The sequence below is a fragment of the Durio zibethinus genome, chromosome 28, assembly GCF_047325235.1.
Source record: "Durio zibethinus cultivar Kanyao isolate XHJ-2024 chromosome 28, ASM4732523v1, whole genome shotgun sequence".
Taxonomy (NCBI): domain Eukaryota; kingdom Viridiplantae; phylum Streptophyta; class Magnoliopsida; order Malvales; family Malvaceae; genus Durio; species Durio zibethinus.
The window spans coordinates 7,320,227-7,331,455 of NC_143189.1; the positions used below are offsets into that span (position 1 = coordinate 7,320,227).

Consider the following 11,229-nt stretch of genomic DNA (forward strand, 5'->3'; position numbering starts at 1 on the left):
TTATTTTATTTTTAAGAAAATATTGTGATAAATCTTAGACGAAAAAGATTATCTTCAAATTCTATCTTTATGTTGGAAATTTTTAAATTATTTCTTTAATTTATAGATTTTTTCAACATTTCTAAATAAATTTTTTTATTTTATTTCTTAAAAAGAAAGAGAATTATTATTAAATCTTAAAATGAAATCATTTTTATCCAAAACCAATGATAATGCATGATTAATTGATACCAATTTTATGGGCATTGTGGGGTGCTAATCTTTCTCGACGTATAACCAACTCCCAAATCCAATCTTATTTCGTAAATTAAAATTATTTTTTTAATAAACTTTAAACTTGTTTTATTATTTTATTAAAAAGATAAAAATTTTTTATGGCCAATCACACTTTAAAAATGATTGATGGTTACTTTTTATATCTGTATGATTTTAAATTTTTACATCTAACAATCAAGTCTTCGGACTAATAAATTATAACAATAATCTAAACAAAGTTTTTCTCTCATTAAGGTGGCTCTCATAATCATGCTCCTCTAGGTTTTTTTTAATGGCTAAATACTTATTTAACCTTTTTATTATGTCATTTTTTATTGGTTTGATACTTAAAAAAAAAATTAAAAATTCACAATTCAATACCTAAATTTGCATTACTTCAAGGGTTAACTTTGTTATGACGTGGTTTATTTAACTAATGATAAAATATTAGTTGTCGCCTTGTCATTGTTATATCATTAGTGGATCTGTTATTGTCACGAGCTTTACTCTTAAGCCTAGCAATCGTGTGGCCTTCAATAGGAAAATGTCGTTTAAGTATGCGTAAGTTAGCCTCTAACAAAGTTGAGTAGGTATACACACTAAGAAGGCACTTGGCGAAAGAATACAAGATCCTTTATTGATGAAAAACTGTTGCTTTATACAATTGTGCTTGAGTAGCTTAAATGGCTTACAAGATCACTAACTCTTATATGTGTTCCGAAAGAGAGGGGGCACCCCTATTTATACATGAACCCCCATGGCCTATGTATCACTAGAGAGCCAAGTGTGTAGCTCTTATATACATTTTAGAGGGTTTCAAAGCCCTTAGCCATATATAAGGTCGATTGGGCAGTGTCTAGAAGGGGGCTAGTTCCAAGCACTCTGCGGTGCACTGGTTCTAAAAGGCTCCAGGCTTCTTTGCTAGGCGTTACAGTATTTTTGCCCTTTTTTTTTTCCAAATAGTGGCCTGGGTGAGGCTTATCTAAAGCCTTCTCATGCCCAATGCCCGCACCATTCTTCTAGGGCTTTCTAGAAGCTTTTCCCACAAGGTCTTTAAGCTCATCAGGCAACTCTAGTAAGGACTTATTCTTGTGGCCTGCTGCTTAGGCGAGAGTTTGGTCTCTTTGCACTAGTGCTCAAGCCTTGGCCTTGATAATGTTCACACGGGATGTGACACTATCACATTAGAATGAAATAAAAATATCTTAAAATGAAATTTTCCAAAAAATAAAAAAAATTATATATGTTGAAATGTTTTATAAAATTTTCAAAATAAAAACAGAAAAATCAAAGATCAAAATAAAAAAACAAACATTCAAATGTTTAAAAAATTTTCAAAAAAATATTAATATGATTTTTTAAAATTGGAAATTAAAACTTTTAAAAATCTGAAAAAAATTTGAAAAAAATAAAAATTTCAAAACTTTTTTAAAAAATTAAAATTTTATTTAAAAATAAACTAAAAATTAAAATTTTGAATTTGATTTCTAGCCCAAAGAGTTCTTGGTCATGGAGTTCGTGATATTTCTACAATCAGATTCAAGGCTGTCAGATTTCTATCAATACAAAAAATATAAAAATTTGACCAAATGGAAAAGAAAGGAAACGGCATGTTAGCAGCCTTTTATTTTAGCAGGTTGCCGCAACTCCCGCAAGCACCATTGCATGAAACACTGGGGATTAGCGATGCAACTATGTTTGAAAATATCGAAGACCTGACTAACACTTTATGGCCCCCAAGGAAACACAAGTTTCTGGTTCATCGCTTTTGTTCCTCCATAATGAAATTCCTTCTTTAGTCAACCTCCTATTTTACCTTCATTTCATCCCAACCCTAATTTGTACTTAAAAACTATTTATTTACATTTTAACATTTGATTTAATGATTTATCGTGTTTTCTTCGATTAAAAAACTATATTGGAATCCCCTTAATTTCCCCATTTACAAAAAAAAAAAAAAAAAAGCCTCCCATTTGTTTGATTTTAAATGAAATAACTATAAATCTCTTGAAAAATTATTTTTGAAAGCAAAACAGTACAAACTTTCACAGATCAAGTATCTGGATTAGATCAAACGATTAGGAGGATGATTTTGGAGAGTTTTTAATTATATATTTTTAGATTAAAATTATTTTTATTTATATAATAAAATCTTGAGTTGGGACGTGCCTTAAAAAATTCTATCAAAGATCCAAGTGATGAACAATAGACTCAGGCCTCAGGACCGATATTTTGTCGCTGGATTTTGCTACCATAGCATGTAAATAAAAACTAAAAACTAGTAATTGCTGGGCTTTGTCACAAGAACATAAATATTTTTTTATACAACGGAGATTGCATCGTGAAAGAATTATAAATATTCGATTTAAATTTTAAATTTATTGAAATGTAATTTTAAAGAGATTACATGAATAAAATGAAATTTTAAAAGAATCATATTTTTGAAAAATGCCCCAAACTATCAACATTTCACCATGCACTATATTTAATTAGTTTGGCTTTTCATTTCCCTTTCGCCAAATCATTTGATTTTGTATCCAAGAATTTATACGTGCAAAGCATTCCAATTTCAAGTGTATGTGTTCAGATTTTCAAATACAGAATTGAAGAAAAAATGGACTTTGGTACCGGAAATTGTAGATTTTTGTAAATATGAAAGAAGAGTTTTATTCATTGATTCATAGTTACTTTACATACAACAAAATCTTCAATTACAATGAAAGAATTTGTATCTTGAAATAAATGTATAAGAATTCAAATGTCATAGATTTAATATGGTAATAAAAAAACATAAAGGAACATTTTGACATTACAAAGATGGATCCTTTTAACCCTCTACATTAAGTATCAAACCAAACATTCTAGCGTCTTTGGAAATTGAACGCCTTTATGGACACTGTAAAGATTGCTCCAAAGAGTACAGCGAAACCAAGAATTACAGCTGCAACTACTCCCAGAAAATCATGTTTGAAGTCATAATAATTTCTCAAGAATTGTTCAACTGTCTCTTCGCTGTCGCCATCCAGAAGGGGGGTTTGTATGTCTCCGAATTGTGAAACAACCAATCCATAAAAGGTCCAAGCTACTGGACAAATCCAATAGTACCATCTCCACCATATAGGAATACTCTGCAATTCAACAAGTTGGAAAGCGAGAAGAATGTCAGTCCTCAGGAGGTGTATGCTAAAGATATATATCAAGAACTTGAAAAGAAAAAGTTATGTGAAAGCAGTGCTTACAGGTCGTGGGATGATGAATCCTGAAAAGGCATTCCATAATGCATAGAATGCTGAGGAAACTATGGATGCAATGTGGTAGTTTGGTGTGACAGCCACAGCCATCATGCCATAGAAGGTGAAGTAGAGTAAGGAGAAGAACATAAAGAAGAGATACCAGAAGAACTTAGCAGCAGTCCATTCAAACCCGATCATCGCATATACTATAATGCTATACACAGTAGATTGAATAAAAACGTAAGGTATCTCAATCACAACCTGCAGTTGCAAAAGTGGAAATCAACTATAATGTACTAAAATTTTGTACAACTTTCTCTACATTTTGGACTCTTCAATATGTGGAAGAAAAAAAAAAGAAAAAACTTGCCTGGGCAATGGCATATGGCATGGCAGAATACATGCCAGCAGCTTTTTCTCTATAAAAGACTGTCCTTTCAACCGCCACAACAGGCTGCACAGATGAGGCGTTTTGGAAGCCAAGGAAAAGAACAGCAGCATACATTGAACCCATTGCATTGATCAGATCTTGCCTCCTGTTCCTGTAATTTCACAATGTGACAATTAGATATATGAAGCTGATAAATACCAACATTGAAGCTTGAACCATTGTACTTGAGTTGTAGCTTACGTTTTAGAGCCAAGGTCCCAGAACAGTGTCCCAAACATCAATGCTATAACGGTTGTAAAAAGAAATCTGACGGCAGTATATGGTGGGTTGCGCCAATATGACCAGTGCTGCTTCCATAAGCAAGCTGTACACTGAGTCAAGAATGACTGAGAGTACTGAGTTGGAAAATAGAGTTCCCTTGAACCAGGAGCAGGTTTGCTTAAATCTTCAATAAGAGCTTTATTTCTCCTGAACAAATGAAACATATAAGTAGCAAATTCAAGGTATCTAAGATAGCTAGGCCATGTATAGATCTTATGATGAATTAAAGTGATTAGTTTGAATCAGTTTACACTTTTTGTTGCAATGTTGAACCTGAGTAGCCTATTACCTGTACAGTTCTGAGTTTTTGTAAATATTAGCAAAATCAACACCTAAAGCTAATTCTTGTGCTGTTGTGGTAACTTCCAACATCCAAGTTGCAGGATTGTAGCCATCCTTGATTTTGCTAACTCCTTCAATTCCCTGGAGGAAATGAACATTATAGTATTAGATATATATAGTTCATGTGAACTGAGAAATGAATAAGTTAATTAACTTTTTAATTTGTGATCATTGATTTCATCTCACCTCAAAATACTTAATAAGATGTTTAGAATGGTGTCCTAATGGCCCCACATATATCTCTTGTCCTCCACGCTTCAGAAGGAATAGCTGCAATGGCATGTCTATTTTTGTTACACAATTACATAAAGAACCAACTAAATAGCAGCAAATTTTTTTCAGGTTACTTTTAAAAAATTTTCACCTCATCAAATGCTTCAAATATGTCAATACTTGGCTGATGGATGGTACACACAACTGTTCTTCCGGTGTCCACTGTGTTCCTAACTGTTCTCATAACAATTGCAGCAGCTCTTGCATCAAGCCCTGAAGTTGGCTCATCCATGAAAATAATAGAGGGGTTTGCCACAAGCTCAACTGCAATAGTAAGCCTCTTTCGCTGCTCAGTTGATAAACCATTTACACCAGGTAAACCAACTAGTGCTTGCCTTAATGGATTCAGCTCAACAAGCTCCATGACTTCCTCGATGAACATCTGAAAATATATATTGAAATAAACCAACTTAATCCAGGCCAAAGTGATCATTAGGAAAATGTGTTATTTTGTTGGACTCTGTTGTCAGAAATTCAATCTAGATAAAATGACCTATATACTCCATGGTCAATGCAATAAAAAAGTTTATTTGAAACAAGACAAAAATTGGTAAAAAGAATCCTTTTCATTTTCAACTCAGTTATATATGTCTGTTGACTTTCTTAAATTCATCCTACTCTGTAGGCAATGCAGGGGTAAGTAAAGAGATGTTTTATCACATTCAAAACTTCTCAACTTGAATGTGGAGTTTGAGATAGAATTTTCTATTGGCTTATCTTTGTAAAAACCTCTAACAGGTGCCAAAGTAGAATAAGAGACTTGAAACAGCTTAAGGTTTCATGAATGCCAACCTTTCTGGTTTCAGCATCAACTTCTGTCGGTAGTCGAAGCCAAGCAGAATAGAGCAAGGATTCATACACAGTGACATGAGGAGAGTGAATGTCATTTTGCTCACAGTATCCGGATACTCGAGCAAATGTTTCTTGCCTCTTTGTGAAACCTGAAACTGTGATGTTCCCATCGATATAACCACCAGTTTTTCTGCCAGCAAGCACATCCATCAGAGTGGTTTTACCAGCACCACTAACACCCATTAGAGCCGTGAGAACACCTGGTCTGAAAGCACCACTAACACCCTTCAATAGCACCAATCTATCTTCAGCGACACCTTGCTCTTTCATTTCCTACAAAGTCTCAATTCAATCAAATAAACTCTCATATATCTGGACCTGATTAAACTGAAACAAGATACAATCCAACCACCGGACATAGATGGTATTTGTACATGGAAAGTTACGTTACCAGTGGCATATCAACAGAATAGATAATGTCATCAAATGTGATAGAATGTGGCTCAAATGGAAGAACCATTCCCTTTTTCTTGTTGCCTATGGCCCCAACAGTTGCCTCAGTCATAGATGAGGACTTAGAAGAGATGCTTCTTTGAATGTCATCTTGATTCTCTGCATGTCAATTAGATTTAGCATTATACAAAATGGCTTGTACACAAACACACTGACACAAATATAGATGAGCTATAATACCTGATTTAGTTACATGACTTGAGCTACTTCCATGGTTTGATAACTGAATGCTTCCACCAACTCCAACTCCTTTGGCTTGTTTGATGCTTTCAGGTTCATCAGATATTACAGCCCGAGGCTTCTCAAATGCTGCATATTTATTTGACAAATAGTAAACAATTAGCCCCCCTTCCAAAGATGCATAAGTTTAAGCAGGTAAAGCACTACTCACAGTTTAGATAGGTAAGAGCTAGAGTAAAACAAAAGTTGAACAATAAATTGAATCCAATCAATCCCCCTACTCCGATCCAATACCAGCGTGCATCTTGGAAGAAACCCCTAGACTTCAAAACTTCAATGCCCAGTGATTCTGTTGAGTTCGGAAGAACCTTCAATATGAAAGCAAATATAAAAGATCAGCTGATTGTTAGGAGATAAAAGCAGAATCATAGACATTGCAAATTCAAAATATTACTCGTCTCCACTGGTTCCCAAGGAACTCATTAACCATCATTGCATTTTGTCCATACATCATAGGTGAAATCCAGTAACCCCATATCCACCAACTCTTTATGTCCTCTGTCTCATTAAACAAGGTAAAATGGTTAGAACTGTTTAAAGTTTAATTTTCATTTAAAGTTTGATTCCTGTTCTGTGTCTAAGACTTATCATACCTCGTGACAGGACAAAGCCACCCAATGCAAAAAGTACAAGCAAAGAAAATGTCCCAAAAGTGTTAGCAACAATCATGTTTCTAGCTATAGCTGCAATGCAACGAAACAATCCTGAAGCCATCTGATTAACGAGAACGAGTAAAAGGTATTGTCTAAACAACCTGCGCCAGACAAAATTACTTGCACATCAATTTGGATCAGAGCTAATAAGCAAGCAACCATGTATATAATAATCAAGTTCGCCATGAATTTTTGTTGTCATTTCTTTTTTTCACCTTTCAACATTTGGATCAAATCCAATGACATAGTAGGTAAGAAATACCCATATGGAAACTTCTACAAATGTGATTGGGATCTTGAGTATCCAAGTTGGTAGAGCATATGCCCATGCAGGAAAAAATAGGAAGTCTCTTTGCTTGTAAAAGACGGGAAGCTTAGCAATAGTCATAGAAAGCTCAGCCATCCCATTGAACATGAGCATAGTCAAGCCAAAAAACAAGGCCCCCATATAGATTCCTCCACCTTCAACTGAATCTCGCTTCATCTCAGTCCTCAGAAAGAGTGTCATGGTAATTAATGCCATTATTGTGAGCTTGTAGCAGAAAGGAAAAGAAAAGTTAGTCACAGTCATATGAACCATAATAATTGTGGTACAAGAATTAAATATCATTAGTACGCACTTGCGTAAACTTGAAGATGTAGACGAAAGAGTTTCTCTTCATCAGCAGATATTCCCTTGAGATGCAAGCTTCCAGCAACTCCCGCTTTCCAACACCATATTTTCTAGTTGTTAAAGCAGCTGGGTGGCTCTTCGTTTTTTCAAATGGAGTTCTAAGTTCATTGCCAAGTTTCATTCCCACATGGGATGATTGGTATGCCTCAGCAAATTCATTAGCCGTGATAAACCTGTAAGGTTGATCTCTACGTACCCAATACTGCATTTGATCTTTCCTGGATGTAATCTGCAATGAACAAAGTCGAGTTAAATGTGATAGAAGAGCAACTTTATCCCAATGAAGAAAGGAACAAAACCTCTGTCAAGACTTACTTCTTGCAAGAAGTCAGCCACACCTTTTCTCTCAGGACACCTAAAGCCCATAGATTCAAAAAAGCTCAGCACGTGTTCTCGAGGACCCTGATATACTATTTGGCCATCAGAAAGGAGAATAATGTCATCAAACAAATCATATGTCTCTGGAGCTGGCTGGAGAAGAGAGATGACTGCGGTTCCATTAAGGATGTGAACAATTTGCTTGAGGGAGTTCACAATTTGGAAAGTTGTAGAGCTGTCCAGACCAGTAGATATCTCATCCATAAACAGTGCTTTTGCTGGTCCAACCAGCATTTCACCTAATTGCATTGACATAATTACATTCCACGATATAAAATTTCGTACTTTGGTAATGGACTTAATGGTTTAATTGATTTCATGAATTACCTGTTGTGACACGCTTCCTTTGTCCTCCAGAGATGCCCCTTAACATTTCATCTCCTACCATAGTGTCTGCACATACATCCAGTCCTAAAATCTACAAAATTTATGGCAACGGTATTCAATAAGTGTTTAGTGCTCCTTTAATATCTTTCAGTATACTTCAGCTTTCTCTAACATTACCTTTAGAATATAATCTGTGACTACATTTGCTTCCTGACCTTCGGTTGCTGCAGCCTGCAATTTTAAAAATCACAGTAAATCACGATGAATACAAGATTCTCTATATGGAGATTTCAGTCAAATAAAATTAATCTTAATTTGAATTCCGTTTCTGATTTTCAATCCATTTTATTTCCCATTGTTATGAACGAAAAGACAAATCCAAGTTAATGAATCGGCTTGAGTGCATGGAACATGATTTCAAGCGACATATGGAACTAATTTTACAGGACACCTGAAGCAGAATCCAAAGTGAGATGCCTTCTGCCTTGGGAATAAAAGATGTCCATATTTTACACTACAATGGCTTCTTAATTCTTACCTTCATGAAGACATCAATATCAGGATCAGGTTTAATGTTTGCTTGTTTCTCTCTTCTTGACAACTCTGCTAACATCTCTGTACTCCAAAACAACAAAATTTCATGCTTTGAAGAATAAAAAGAAAGAAAACAGGTAGATTGTTCCAAAAATATATATTATATGTTATGTTCGGAGTTTGGACCAAAAAAAGAAAGTCAAAAGAAAAAATCGAAAGTGTGGAAATCAATCAAACTTACCATAACGCGTTCCAACCCCTTGGCATTTTGCAGAAAAGGCCAAAGTTTCCCTCACAGTCATTTCTCCTATGTGAAGATCATGTTGACTGATATAGGCAGCTGTTCTCTGAGGCACAAACTCATCCATGCCATGCCCATTGTAAGTCACTGTCCCCGAACACTGCAAAAGAATTTCACTTCCAAATTAGAAAAAAGAGAAAAGACAGAACTTAATGCAAAAACAAGAAGCCTGGAACGGAAAGCATTGAAAGAAAAGCGAATTGTCTAGAGGACCTTGAGAGCAGGATCAAGCTTCCCAACTAAAGCCAATAAGAGAGTGGTCTTTCCAGAACTTGGAGGACCCAAAAGCAACGTCATCCTGTAATAAATACATGAAAAGAAAAATCAGTGATGAATTGCAGGGCCTCCCAACTTTATGTTTCAGAGGGAAAAATCCAAATCAGGTGTTGATGAGAATTGAGATCGCCATGTTACCTGCCCGGCTTAACGATGCCACTGGCGTCTTTGAGGATGGTCAGCTTTCTCTTTCTACTAGAAAGAATACCCATATAATTCAACAAGCCCTTTAATCAGAATACAAAGTGAAACGTGAGAAAGAATCCTAAAAAAGAAAATCTGTACAATTTTGAAGTAACGAGTATTTTCCAGGTTGCTACCTCAAATATACCAGTAGTGAAATTAAGAACTGTAGGCAAAGCACTGGTTCCTACGAAAGCTTCAGCTTCAATATTTAGATGTTCGAATCTAACTTCAATTGTGGGAAGATCAATGCCAACCCTGAAAAAAATCCAAAGCAAATGATTATTGTTACGGATAATAAAAGACTAGAATAGAGTTCCTACAATTTTATTTAAAGTGTCCGGACGTGCAGAGAGATTGGGTTCGTAATATTTAAAGTAGTGATGACATTAAAATTGAATACTATAATGAAGAAATTAAAATTGATAACAAAAATTTTAATTTTAATGCAAATGGAAATTGATGGTCGGAATTTTCATTTTACATCAAAATAATCTAACTGTCTAAAATTGGTTTCGCAATATTAAAAACAGTGATGACAGAAAAATAAGGTAACGTGAGATTAAAATTCATAGTGGAAATCTTTTTGAATGCTAATGGGTAAAATTTTCATTTTTACAATATAGCAATCAATTGCACCACCAGTTGCTATTTACATACATCACACAATGCAATTAACCCAAAAAGAAGTAGATTTTTGGTGTGGCGTAATTCAAACGGACCCCAAATCTTTCCCTCCAAAAATATTTCTTTCCATTTCTGTTTTCTTGGTAACCAAACATTAAAATATAACAACTTCATACCTATCTAAGCGTTTCCTGAGCTTCAACAAGAATTTCTCATTGTCTTCCTCTGCAACTTTGACCAACCTCTCAAGCAAAGTCCTCCTTTCTTGCCATCCAAGGTCATAAACATCGATTTCATTGGCACCACCTTGAGAGCTGGTCAGTATTCCTTTCCTGAGACGAGCAACAGTTGGTAGTTTCTCAAGTGCAGCCCACTTTAAAGCTTCTTCATCATCCTCTTCTCGAGATGACCTTGAAAAAACTTCCACACCATTGTTTCTCCATATCGAAGAACTACCTGCTCGTAAACTTCTCCTTAAACTACTACTCGCTTTATAAATATCACCACCCTCCATTACCAAATCAATATCAAAACTTTCACGCTCCCAGAGCTCAAATCAAAGAATCAAAAAAAAAAAAGAAGGGGGTTTCCTGTTAAAAACCTAGAAACTCAAGAATTTGATGAATTGAGGAAAAGAAGAAGTTTGGTTTTGTTTTGTTTTGTTATCAGGCTTTGTCTTTGAACCCGGACAAGAAATGTCAAGAGTTTTGAAACTGTAAGAACAGAAGACAAAACCCACTATGAGGTTATGGAAAAACCTGGTGCAAGAAAAGTAAGGTTATTTGTGCCATATATACAAAGTTTGTTTGCAACAATTCTGGCGGCCTTTTCCATGGTGGCTCGTGGGGATTGAATAATTTATGCAGACAAAATCCATTCCATGCCATCTTTTTTGAAATTGAATGGTAACTTATTTG

The 11,229-nt window shown here is 35.0% G+C and overlaps 1 protein-coding gene across 1 annotated transcript; it reads right to left on the reverse strand.

The window, feature by feature from the left end:
• Positions 1 to 3,000: 3,000 nt before the first annotated feature.
• Positions 3,001 to 10,936, reverse strand: LOC111286926 (pleiotropic drug resistance protein 1-like). The gene is made up of 24 exons (XM_089757220.1): positions 10,489 to 10,936; positions 9,823 to 9,943; positions 9,641 to 9,729; positions 9,440 to 9,524; positions 9,167 to 9,326; positions 8,930 to 9,006; positions 8,569 to 8,622; positions 8,392 to 8,482; positions 8,002 to 8,303; positions 7,634 to 7,915; positions 7,229 to 7,545; positions 6,954 to 7,114; positions 6,755 to 6,858; positions 6,512 to 6,668; positions 6,301 to 6,429; positions 6,059 to 6,219; positions 5,608 to 5,940; positions 4,907 to 5,197; positions 4,729 to 4,812; positions 4,490 to 4,623; positions 4,120 to 4,347; positions 3,859 to 4,030; positions 3,495 to 3,749; positions 3,001 to 3,383 (listed from the first exon to the last, which is right to left on the reverse strand). Exons 1-24 carry the CDS (start codon positions 10,824 to 10,826, stop codon positions 3,117 to 3,119), a joined length of 4,392 nt encoding a protein of 1,463 aa, XP_089613346.1. The 5' UTR covers positions 10,827 to 10,936; the 3' UTR covers positions 3,001 to 3,116.
• Between the last annotated feature and the right edge of the window lie 293 nt (positions 10,937 to 11,229).